The 12,586-nt window shown below is 42.4% G+C and overlaps 1 protein-coding gene across 1 annotated transcript; it reads right to left on the reverse strand.

Annotated features, from left to right (window-relative positions):
• Positions 1 to 1,725: 1,725 nt before the first annotated feature.
• On the reverse strand, positions 1,726 to 4,581 carry GNGT2 (G protein subunit gamma transducin 2). The gene is made up of 2 exons (XM_054995304.1): positions 4,498 to 4,581; positions 1,726 to 1,851 (listed from the first exon to the last, which is right to left on the reverse strand). Exons 1-2 carry the CDS (start codon positions 4,579 to 4,581, stop codon positions 1,726 to 1,728), a joined length of 210 nt encoding a protein of 69 aa, XP_054851279.1.
• Positions 4,582 to 12,586: the final 8,005 nt, after the last annotated feature.

Raw genomic sequence — 12,586 nt, forward strand, 5'->3', positions numbered from 1 at the left:
CAGCGAAAATGGTCACATGGCTGGTGGCCCCGCCCCCTGATCTCCAGACAGAGGGGAGTTTAGATTGCCCTCCGCGCCACTGGAGGGCAATCTCAACTCCCCTCTGTCTGGAGATCAGGGGGTGGGGCTACCAGCCATGTGACCATTTTCAAGAGGTGCCGGAACTTTGTTCCACCGCGTTCCCGCTGAAAAAAAGGCCTGGCTGTGGGGATAGTTCAGTTTTTTCCCTGGACTCACATTTGGACATTTTATATCTAGATGTTTTTCCTTAGACAATTCTTATAGCTTTTAATGTTTCAAGTAGGATATGGCTTGTGATTTCTGCTCCTGTATTATTTGTAATTCTTTTAAATTATCTCTTCCTCTCCACTTTTATTCAATGAAGGCTGGACATCTATTTTTGTTTATCAGGAGGAACTATTAGGTTAGTTACTACAACAAAGCCTTGCATATTGAGAAGCTTAGTTGAGTATATTCTTTGTGCACTGAATGTTCCACTTGTCCTGTGGTGAAAAGCACATCTAGTACAGACATTTGGGAGGGGCAGTGGGAAGGGCACAGCATGGCTTTCTTCCCATCTCCCCAGCAAGGGCTCTTACTCTGAATGATCTAATACTGTTGACACTGGTGATGGGAGCAGCTCACAGAAAGCACCAGACCAAGACATTTGGATGCCCAAGGAGGAAACTTCAAAGAACAATCCCTCTTCTGCTAATTAACATGAAGAACAATCTGTAGTAGTACATTTCCTGTTCATTTAAATGGGTTGTGCACAAGAGAATTTCTCAGCAGATTGCGTCCCATGAGTCATCTTTCTCTCTCCCACTCTGCCGTTCCCTCATAGGCAGTCACTTCATTTTTGCTCCTTGGTAAAACATCTTCTGGATATAGCAAACACTGGTTCTTCAGAACCAAAATGTGGTAGATGCACATCTAGGAAAAGATTGCCTTAAGCAGGTCAATTGAGAGGCGGCAGTTACATTTTCTAAACAAATAAATATAAATAAACAAGTGCAGCCAGAAGCATTATTCAATCAATCAGGACAAGCCAGGCTACCTAAGATTTCAACATGGGGGGGGGGGTCACCCAGATTTTTTCCTCCTCCACAAGATATTGCTAGGTTTGCCAACCTGAAGGTGGGGCCTGAAGTTCTCTCAGAGTTACAATTGATCTCTAGACTACAGAGATTAGTTCCCCTGGAGGAAATGGCAGCTTCAGATGGTGGACTCTATGGTATACCATAGATTGTAGGAGAAAGGATGACATCATTTTCCTGCTGAACTCCCACCCCAGGCACTGTCCACAAATCTCCAGGAATTTCCCAAGCCAGGGTTGGCAATCCTTGGTGTTGCCCTTTTAAAAGGAAATACCCTATGCTGTTCAACTTATTTCAAGCTGGTATCTATTTTAAAAAACACCCATAAGTTTGCCAAACTCAAAAGCCTAAAGTTAAAAAAAACAGCAATTGATATCCAGGCTTCTTTGAGGAACTTGTAAATACAGCAGTATATTTACAACAAGGATATTGGACATGAAGTCTTTTAATAGAAGGTGTCTTCCTGTTTCTTTATCTCCCCGATTCCTTTGTTCTATGGGAGACTTAAATTCCAGAAAAGAAGTCCAGTAGTTTTGTTTCTCCTGCAGACGATCACTTAAGCTAGACAGGCAGAGTCCAGGTATTGTGTAAGGAGGGCAGCAAAGATCTTGTCTCGGCGGGGCCGGGGTCAGCTTATTATACAGCCTCCCTTTTCCTTAAATGGGTTCTTGTCTTCTGGGATGGGCTTTAAGAGTGGGTCTTCTGCAGCATTGGCCTCTATATACTCCTTGATTTCTTTTGCTGTCTTGGAGACCTATTTGAGTGGGGGGAAATAAGCATTATTCTGGCGTTTGCTGAGCTCTAGCCCACGACTTTGGTGTCTAAGATGGAAAATACATATGAGATATCTTTTCTAATGAATTTATATGTGGCATATTGTACCCTGACCTGGACAGCCAAGGCTAGCCTGATCTCATCAGATCTCAGATGCTAAGCAGCCTTGGCTAGCTTGGATGGGAGATCACCAGGGAAGTCCAGGGCCATTATACAGAGACAGGCAATGGCAAACTACTTCTGTTTGTCTCTTGCCTTGAAATCGTATGGGACCACTGTAAATCAGCTGCAACTCAATGGCAAAAAAGCCCTACCAAAATGTATCTATCTTGAAAAATGTCATTGAAACAGAGAGGAGCTGCTCTTGGAGAGTTCAATGGGGCTTGCACAGGAGAACATCCCCTTGGATTTGTACTCCATGGTCTGTCTCCCACTATGGCCATCCTTAATAATGCCCCGAATCCCTTACCATGAGAGCAGGCAGGGGGGGCTAAAATCTAGAACAAAATGCTTATGATGTACTCTAACAAAAGAATTGTTAGAAGACAAAAGAATTGTCTTCATGGGACCTAAATATTTGCCGCAGATAACTTGTGTCTTTGAAATGCTTAAAGATTTTGCCACTGGGGGAGCTTTCAGCTCAAAATAACCAAAAACCTTGGCTATAAAAAGTAGGATGCAATATAGTCCACCAGTAGGCGCTCCTGTGCAAGTCCTGTTTTAATGCTTGGGAGTTGCTGGACCACGTCATACACTTGCATAGCACCTGTTCATTTCAATTGACTTCAGGTTGGATCCAGCCAGCTTTTTTGTTAGTGCAAAAAGAAAGTTGGGTTTCTCTTTGACCACCAAGAAAGACTATGCTAGGGATCCTGGGACCTGCAGAGACAAAAAGCCTTGTGGGACAAAGGCCGTAATGAGGAGAATTGGGTGAGAAAACCTGAATGGAATGCTGGATCCAGCCCTTCATGCAAGAGAACTTCCTGGTGTTCTTTTTGTGTTCTATGCCTAAAAAAAGCCAAAAGGTGTTTAATGTTCAGTTTCCTTTCCCCATATCTTGTGAAACTTTTGATGCCTTTTGATATCTGATAAATAATGTAATCTTAAGAAACACTATATTTTTATTTATTTTTTATTTTACTTCATTTACACCCTGCCTTTCTCCCTGATGGGGACTCAAAGCAGCTTAAATAATTCTTCTCTCCTCCAAGTCAGTCACATTGGATTTTTTTTAACAAATAGGAGGGGGGGTGGTTGGATCCAGTAATCTGTTAGTGGAAAATGCCGACAGTCACAGCTCTTTTCCATATCCCCCTTCTCCTGGCAGTCTTCTGAAGAGGGGAATACAGGAAAGATCCATGATGAGATCTAACTTATTGCTATTTTTTTCCATATGAGTGGAAATGAGTTTTTTAAAAATTTTGATGAGTGTACCACTCATGCACACAGCTATCTTTTGTTCATATTTAAGATAATGTAATCTGTTATTATAGAAGGGAAGGTAGCATGGTATAACCTGATCTTGTCAGATCTCAGAAGCTAAGATGGGTCAGTACTCAGATAGGCAAGCACCAAGGAAGACTCTGCAGAGGAAGGCAATGGCACACCTCCTCTGCTTCTCACTTGCCTTGAAAGCCCCTTGCTGGGATTGCCATAAATCAGTTGTGACTTGACGGTGTGTCACGTGTGTGCATGTACACACACTAGGGTTGCCAGCCTCCAGGTAGTGGCTGGAGATCTCCCGGAATTACAACTGGTCTCCAGGCCACAGAGATCAGTTCACCTGGAGAAAATGGCTACTTTTGGGGGTGAACTCTATGGAATTATGCCATACCAAGGTCCTTTCCCTCCTCAAACCCCACTTTCTCCAGGTTTCACCCCCCAGATCTCCAGGAATTTCCTAACTTGGAGCTGGCAACCCTAACACACACTCTGATATTATAGATATATATTATGTGTATTTTTATAGATTTGCCTGAAGAAAAATCTCAAAAGCAGTGGAGATTCAATTTCTAACAGCAAAAGGGATGTTTAAAATATTAAATGTTTGCATCTTTTGACTATTTCTTTTGTACCCCGTCATCCCAACTATTTTGTCTATTTTATCTCAGCCTCCAAGGGGTTGTGTTTCTTATTTGGCCTTTGAGATTATTTCTAGATGAACTTGGATGGTTTCCGTATTTCTGTGGCAGAACGAAGAATTATGTGTACCGAATGCTGTAACTCAGCAATAAAAGTAAGCTAATTCCCTGCTTACATATCACAAAGGATGCATGCAAAATCAGATTTCAACATCATGGTCTGTGAAATCTACCTTCTAACTTTATAAATTTTGTAACTGATGAAGCCTGGTGAAGAAGTCTGATGAGCTTGAAAGCTTGCAGAATGTTATGTGTCAATTTGGTTGGTCCTAAAAAAGGCATTACCTGGATTTTGTTCTTGCTTTTGAATTCTACATAGACCAACATGGCTGTACAAGCCAGCCAAAGATGAGTTTACTATTCCGTTCTACTTGACATATGTTCTGTGTAACTCGTGAAACTTGCACATACTTGTACCAGCGGCTTGGCCTGGAAAATGGCAGTGATTTTTGTTAGTTTGTACTAGAGCATATGGAAATGGTTACCAATTGTCTTTCAGTTTTTGTTTCCTTTTTCAGCTGGTCTATTTGCATTTTTAAGATCTCTTTTTCGGTCATGTCCATCGCCATCTTGCCCTGCAATCCAAACATAAATCCACATTAGCCATCAACACACATCTTTTAAAAAGCACCTTGGTGATACAGAAACACACATACTCTCTTATCTTCGAGGATGCTGGAAATATGGTTGTTCCTTACGATGAAAGCTTGATTCTCTGGGTGGCATGATGTCTTTTACTGTAGCCCATCCTATTGGCATACAATTAGCTTTAATTGTTTTTTTCATTGTTATTTACATGTTATAATTTGGTTTTTAAACTGAAATTGTTGTAATATGCTAATTCTCCAATTCAGATAATTCCAGGAGCAGCTGAAAGCCCTGAGCACACTGCTTCTGGTGACCAAATTTGTGTCATATGGGATGTCCCTGTGGTTTAAAGTATGCCATAACTACAATACATGTTAACAAGTTGTCTGCCCATCACCACGTGAGCATGGTTCCATGTGGGTGTGAGTGGACTAGTGCAGAGTACCAGTAAGAAAGTGGCCAAATTAGTCCCAGTTCCTCCAAACTTCATCTTTGAGCTCCTTCCCCCCATCCCAAGAGATGTAGGGTGGATCCAGTGAGGCTTCATCAGAAAGAAAAATGTATTGAGCACCATTCCACTTGTGCAACTGATAAGCAACCAACACATAGTGCTTTAATATGATTTTAAATGAAATAACTGTGGGTTGGATCCTATGGTGCACGGGATCATAGATGGCAGGATCTTTCCTGCCCTCTACTTCCCCTAGGAGTCCTGTTTGACTTTGAGAAAGTTTATTTATTCCTGGGGTGGAGGGATGCAGGTGTACTATTAGCCCCAGAGTGGAGTGTCTATAAGGAGGTGAACGGGATGAAACCTTTCTTTCTCTTCCTTGAGGAGAATGCTGCTCATGCTTATTCCCTTCCCCCTTTCCACGGCAGGTTTTTGTACAGGTTTAGAACATGTGGATCCCTCTTCCCTAAACCTTTCCTCTGCCTGGAAAGGTCTCTGGGGGAGGGGAGATCCCAGACTGTTTTCCACTGGTGGTTTGCAGAATCCAAGCCAATATGCATGGGGAGCAATAAGATTGGACCCAGCTACCTTTTTTGCTGGTGAAAAAGGGAGACCTGGGGGGTGGGGAGAGGTCCCTTTCACCACTAAAAGAGGATCATGGGACCTGCATGCACAAAAGCCATGTGGGATATGTATTGTAGGAAAAGAAAGAGTTGGGGGAGATCAAACACCAAAGTGGCTCAATCCAACCTGTGGAATGTACAATGGATATCTTACATGATCTCATTTAGAGACCTTGGATCATATAATAGTTTTTTGCCCTAAGTGGAGTAAGGAAAGAGAGAGAGTTATTATTCCTATTATGTTAAAAGAAAAGCTTCCCTTCCTTCCTTGGGCAATCTCAGTGCTACTGTCTGATAACTTTCCTGACAATCAAACCTCTGCTATAGTGGCTTCCTTTTTAGCCACGGTGATAAAGAAACAAAATCTTCATGAGCTTAGATAGTTTAAAGTGATAATGACGAGTTATGTCTGTGTGAATTGGGTCTGTTCAAGTGTACAGTTCATATTTTGTTGGTGTTTGTATGGCTTATGGCTTCGGCCGGAAAAGCAATAAATAAACAAAACATGATCTCATTTAATTTGGTTTTGTAATTGTATCAGATGAAATACCTTGTGCTAAGTCTTGAGTAGGGGGGGGCAAGGGGACACAATTGCTTTCATTTAGTGCAAGTAGATAGTGATGAGTAATATTATGTTTCCACTTCTGCAAGGTCTGTTGCACTCATCGGAATCTTCAATGGGATCCATCCCAGAACTGGTAAGAAAATGGAAAATACTAGCAACCTTGCTTCAGTGATTAAATCTTGGCACTTCTAGAGGCCAACAATTGCAGAGCAGCAGCGTTCTAAGCCTTGAGGACTTGGCTCATGACACTATTACAAACAACTGGCTTCTTCTGCTTTTTATAATTTGGAAGCCGAGACTCTTGGGCATCTGCTAGAATTGGGCCATGTTGTGTGCTCAGTGAAGACTTCCACCATCTCTTAAGTGATATAAATCTTGGTTTAATCAATTACTTCTCTATTTAAGCCGCTTAGTCGAAGTCCTATTATCGTCATATGCTGTTTAGTAACTGTTATATAGTATGAGTGCAGAAGTCTTAATTATTTCATGACTCTAACCTTTTTTCAGCCTTTGAGGGTATTCAAATGTGGGTGCCTGGAGTGCATGCTCCCCACAGTCTCCCTGATAATGTGCAGTCACCATTTTTCTTCTGAAAAGGTTTTCCTGTAGCTTATTCTGAAGCTGAAAAATATGTGATGAAATAATGGCAGTGTGTATTACAAGGATGTGGTGTATGTTCCTATTGTAAAGGCTTAGAACATGGGGAATCAGTGCAAAAACTGATGACTAGTGATGGATAAAGCCACTGAAGCACCAAATGATACCTTCAGTCTTTTCTCTCCACTTTGTGCACCATACAAGTATCTACTGTTGGCTTCCAGTAGACACTTGAACCGGTTTAGCAGTATTTCCTTCTCTGCACTGGATTGTGGAAGCTGCTGTCACCTAAGAGGTTAGAGGATCTCTTTTAAAAAAATCAGAGCACCCTAATTAAACTACAATTACAGATCTTTGCAGTTAAACTGGTATGAACTTTATAGGATATATAGCCCTTTTAATCATCTCCCCCGACTTCTTTTCCTCCTCCCTTGCACTATTCAATCACTGGGACAGAATATTTTATCCAGCCTGCACTACTTAGATCAAATAAGCTGATACAACTTCTCTAAAAGCCAACGGAGTCCACATCTAAAGCAAATGATTTGGTAGGATCACTCTCATAATGGGGGTTCGTGTTTGTACAATGCAGACACTTTCTAAACTGTTCAAGGCAGAGGATGAGAATGTGGCTTCCTGGGTTGTTGGTTTTCATAACCCGCAACAAATCAATTTCCCAGCCTAGAAGCATCTGTAACACCAAGTGAGTTAAGATAAAACACTTCCTCATTTCTTCTCCTTTGGCTTGAGGTTTGCAGGCATAATGGGTTTATCAGCACGAGAACTTTCCATATGACTAGCATTTTAGCTTGAAGATGTGTCTGAAACAAGAGGAAAGAGCCAGAGTCCAGTAGCGCCTATAAGAGCCAAGCTACAAGTGACGCCTGACACAGGTTGGACACTTGTCAGCTTCCCTCAAGTTTTGATGGGAAATGTAGGCATCCTGGTCTTGCAGCTGTAATGGAGAGCCAAGCTGTAAAACCAGGATGCCTACATTTCCCATCAGAACTTGAGGGAAGCTGATAAGTGTCCAACCTGTGTAAGACGTCACTTGTAGCTTGGCTCTCAGACTAACAAAATTTGTGGTAGAGTATGAACTTTTGTGTGTCACTTCAGATGAAGAAGTGAGCTGTGACTCACGAAAGCTCATATCGTACCACAAATTTTGTTAGTCTTACAGGCGCTACTGAACTCTGGCTCTTTTCTACTGCTACAGACAGACAAACACTGCTACCTACCTTGATCTGAAACAAGGAGAGTTAATGTAAAAAATTACGCCATTTATAATCACTCCTGCTGTTTGACTTCTGCTCAAACATATCCAGGTCACATATCCAAGCCACGGAAAGAGTCTGTGCTGACATTCCAGTAGCATCAATTTATGAGCAAATTCTCCTGACACAAATTTGCTTTTAAAAAATTTGCCTCTCCTAATTGGAACCCCCCATATTAAGGATGCTATCAAACTGTTACAGGTTTCAGAAACTTCAGCCATGTTTCCATTTTTGAATTTAAAAGTATGAATATAAAGATTTAGTGTTTTAAAGAGTACCCCTCAAAGTCAGATTTCAAAAGTGCAAAGTAAAAATCTTTCAGAGCTAAAAGAGATTCTAAAAGGTTACTGAATTTTGAATTAGTTCAAAATTTCATTTCAGCCAAACCACACATGCCCAAAGGATAAGCTAGACATTACTTGTACATTTCTTTCCCAGCCTCTGATGGCTGAAGTTATAAGTGAAAGACTTTTGGGGAGAAACAAAGGACTACTTAACTCTTTCCCCTCTGGCCATTTTTAACCCTTTGCCATCTGGATGAGCCCTGAATTGTCCTTCACAGAGAATAGCAGAGAAGTTAATGTAGGAAGTAGACAAAAGACTTCTAAGCAATTCAATTACTAAAGCACAAGAAGGCTGTGGGCATGCCGCTGTGTCTGCAGATACAATGGCACTCATTTCTTAGGTACATGGAGCTTTGTCTTGGGTAAGTCATGAAGCTCTGTGTGTGCAACTGTGTTGCTTTATCTGACCTATTTTCCTTAGCACACCAAGGCTACAGACAGATGATAGCTTTGTTTACAGCATTAAGGTGTTGTGAGAAAGGTTGGGGCTCAGGGTATGCACCCCTACCCTACTGTCACTCTAGGTAAACAGGGTTGGCCGGATTCTTCCGTATTTCAAAAACCTGCAAAATCTCTTTGGCTGCTGGGGCAAAAGAAGTGTGTGTGTACTCATTATGCAACAATGTCTCTTTAATACTCCTTTCTGTTCTCTTTAAAACTACCACTTTTTGCCAGTTCAAATCTACTTATAGAAATCTGTTTTCTCTAGCTAATTGCAGCTGATCTAGGGTATAACCCTAAACACACCTATTTGTAAATAATTTCCTCTGAAACAAATGACATACTTTCTTCCATTTTTTTTAAAAAAGTAAAGGCATTCCAAGGAGATTTGTGTAGGGTACCCTACTGCATGCTTAACTAATATTCTCCAACACAGATGGTCCAACTTACCGCTTTTGATTAGTTTTCTTCTCCCAAATGCCAAAGTGTTCTAGAGAGAAATCTGCCTGTCCTGGTGAAATGAAGTTGTCTGCAGTGTTCCCTTCTCCGTCCAAAGATGTCTTTGGCTTTAGGTAAGGGCCTGCTTTTGGAACTGATTGTCTCCTGTCCTTAATCTGATAATTAACTTAGCAAGTTAAAACTAGTCAGGTGTTGGGAATTAACCTCAAAGCTAAGGGTAAGTAGAGGACAGAGAAAAGATAGCAGATGGCACAGTTGCAAAAAATGGATCGATCAGTCCATCAGAGCTGCTGACAGATGGCATTCAAAGACTGACAAGTTAGACCTCCAGAGTCAATCTTCTGCTTCCAAGACCTCAAAAGCCATCAAGTTGAGAAGTTCCAACTTTTCTTAGTTCACTATGCATTATGCATGCTATGTGCATGAAAAACATTCCTTCTTTACTTGGTTTATGATGGGTCAGTGGAGGTGTTGCAAAGTCAGCACTTGGTCCCCTCAGCCCCCAAACCTGTTTCCATTCCAGTGAATGGTCAACCTTGGGTAATAACAGGAGAGCGTTGTACTGCAATCTTAATGCAGAGTTACTCCAGTCTAAGCCCATTAACTTCAGACTGGAGTAACTCTGCCTAGGATTGCAAATTTACTACTTCTGAGCATAAGCAGAGTACATTTTCCTTGCTGCTAAATAACTACAAGGCAGTGTGTCCAGGTCAGAGAGTGTCGCTTGCAGGGAGGTCTGAATCCCAACCTTCTCATTTCAAGAAATTAAATGTGCAGGTGCCGGTTCGCCCACATCAAGGTCAAATTCAAGTGACATGCATGCGGTTTCTCCAGGCATTTTGTAAGATGTAAGGTTACTTGCAGAACCATCCTAAGCAGAGTTACACTCTTCTAAGCCCATTGACTTTAATGGATTTAGGGCCAAATGATGGTGTGATTTTTGATGTGTTGCACCTAGAATTACCAGTCCTATGTTGGGAATTCCTGGATATTTGAGGTGTGTGTGAAGCCTGGGGAAGGCAGGGTTTGGGGAAGGAAGGGACATAAGCAGGGTTATGTGTATAATGCCATAGAGTCCATCCTGCAAAGCAGCCATTTCCTCTAGAGGAACTGACATCTTGTCTGGAGATCATTTGAAATTCTGGGAGCTCTCCATGCTCCAGCTGGAGGTTGGCAACGCCACTTGGACCAGACCTGATATGACTTACCTGGGGGAGGGACTGTTTGCCCCATGAGGGTCAGAGGTAGAGGTCACTTCTTCCTGGTGCCATCATCTCAACTAGAATTGGGGCCCTGAGCACTTGGGAAACAAAATAAATAGCTGCCTTGCGTTCCATAAGATGGAAAGGTGGCTAGTACGTGTTTTAAATAAATAACGTAACTAAATAATTTTCAGTAGGAAACTTGCAGCTGACATATGAATGAGTCAATTCATGAAAATGTAACACACCGTCTGGCCTTTAGAAGGGGGTGATTGTTTAGGATTGCACTGCCAGTGGCATAATGTGCATGGTATTGGATGGAGGTGTGTGCCTTGCCATGCTCCAGTCAAGTACAGGGTCTCTTGCCTTGGCAGAGATTTACAGAGCAATCCTAAACAACTAGTCTCTTCTGTCGACTTACTTCAGTGAACTTAGAAGGGTTGAACTCTGCTTAGGATTGCACTCTTAGTATCCAGAGAGTTTCTATTTTGACTGACAAGGAATCTCTTCTTGGGCATTAATTTCTCTTTTAATGACAAGCAAGGAAATACATTGTCGGTGTACTAAATTTAAGGTGTTAAGTTCTGGAGCCCCAGAGATCCTGGTTGGCTTGACCTTTCCTGCCTTCAGATTGCAGCCCTGAAGGCACTTTTCTAGGAGTAAGTCCAACTGGGATGTATTTCGGAGTAGACCTTATGATTGCTTCCTTAGCCTGGGCTGACATCTAATAGCTGCTTCAATAATATAGTGAATAAATGGATGAATTATTGGGGATTTATGTTGTTTCTTAAAGGGCAGACAACCCACTCAAGAATAGAGGCAGGAGAAGCAAGGCTACTGTCCAAGCCAGCATAAAATTTGTTGTTCATGCATGCCTAGCATTTTAGAGGAAGAAAACGTTGGTCTGCGAGCAGCACTGGGAAAAATCCAGTCACGCTTTAGTGATCCATCCAATGCTGGCATACTCTTCTAGTTGCTTTCTTCACATTTACATGGTAGGGGCCGTAGTTTAGGGCCAGACTATAAGTGACAGTGGCCATGGGTCCATTCCATGGTTTCTGCCATTTTAGAAGTAGTTGTGGTTCTTTAAAAATTGCTGGGAGGCCCCAATTCGAATGATGCATCTGGCAAGACAGCCCCAGGAGGTCTTGTTCCCTTCATGCCTTTTCAGGTGCCAGAACTGCCCCTGCTGCTGTTTTGGTACTTGAAAAAGTGTGTGTGGGGAGGGGAGGATTGCTTCTGGGGCTGGTACACCACATGTGTGAACTGGGTTGTGGCAATTTTTAATGAACTACAACTTCTAAAATGGCATCGGTGACCATAAGATGGACTAGGGGGCACTGTCACTTGTAGTTTGGCCCTCAGTGGTCAAGCATCAGCTTGACATGCAGAAGATTCCAGGTTCAACCCTTATCTTCTCCAGTTAAAAGCATCAAATGATGAAAAACACCTCTGCCTGAGACCCTGGAGAGTTGCTGCTAGTTTGATTAGACAATACTGATCTTGATAACTCAGTTATCCAGTACAGTACAAGGCAGCTACATGTGTGGTCATTGGAACAGGAGTGGAATTAGGCACAAAATGTGGGTAAGTTCCAAGCCAAGCATCAGTTTATGACGGAGGCAGATGGCTGTGAATGAGTGTTCCCTGCAGAAGCAAAGGTGATGTTTTAGGGTTTCCAGGTGCCCACCAGTGGCGAGCAATTCCCTGGGGATTCCTGCCTCTGCCCTCTGATCACTGGCAATTGGTGGGAGGAGGCAGGCCACCTGGAGGTTGCCCACCATTGGCAGGCAAGCTGAGGAAACGGTTGCAAAGGAACCTGCATCCCCAGCTGATGACGTCACTTCTGGTGCAATGGATGATTGCTTTCTTTAGGAATCTGCCCAGGTGTGATGCTGTTACTTCCATGTCACACCAGAAGCAACATCATCAATTGGCACTACACAGTGCACATTCATGAAGGTAGGGAAATTATCCCCCCACTCCTAGCAGGCGCCAACCCTATGATGTCTTCTTGGCTCTACTGAAGC

The sequence above is a fragment of the Eublepharis macularius genome, chromosome 12 (genome assembly GCF_028583425.1).
Source record: "Eublepharis macularius isolate TG4126 chromosome 12, MPM_Emac_v1.0, whole genome shotgun sequence".
NCBI lineage: Eukaryota > Metazoa > Chordata > Lepidosauria > Squamata > Eublepharidae > Eublepharis > Eublepharis macularius.

Bases quoted from the DNA above. Each gene is read 5' to 3' on its own strand.
- GNGT2 (XM_054995304.1), bottom strand. From the start codon at position 4,581: ATGGCGATGGACATGACCGAAAAAGAGATCTTAAAAATGCAAATAGAC. The intron at 1,852-4,497 runs GTAACCATTTCC...CCACTCAAATAG, and splicing joins CAAAAACTGAAAGACAATTG to GTCTCCAAGACAGCAAAAGA.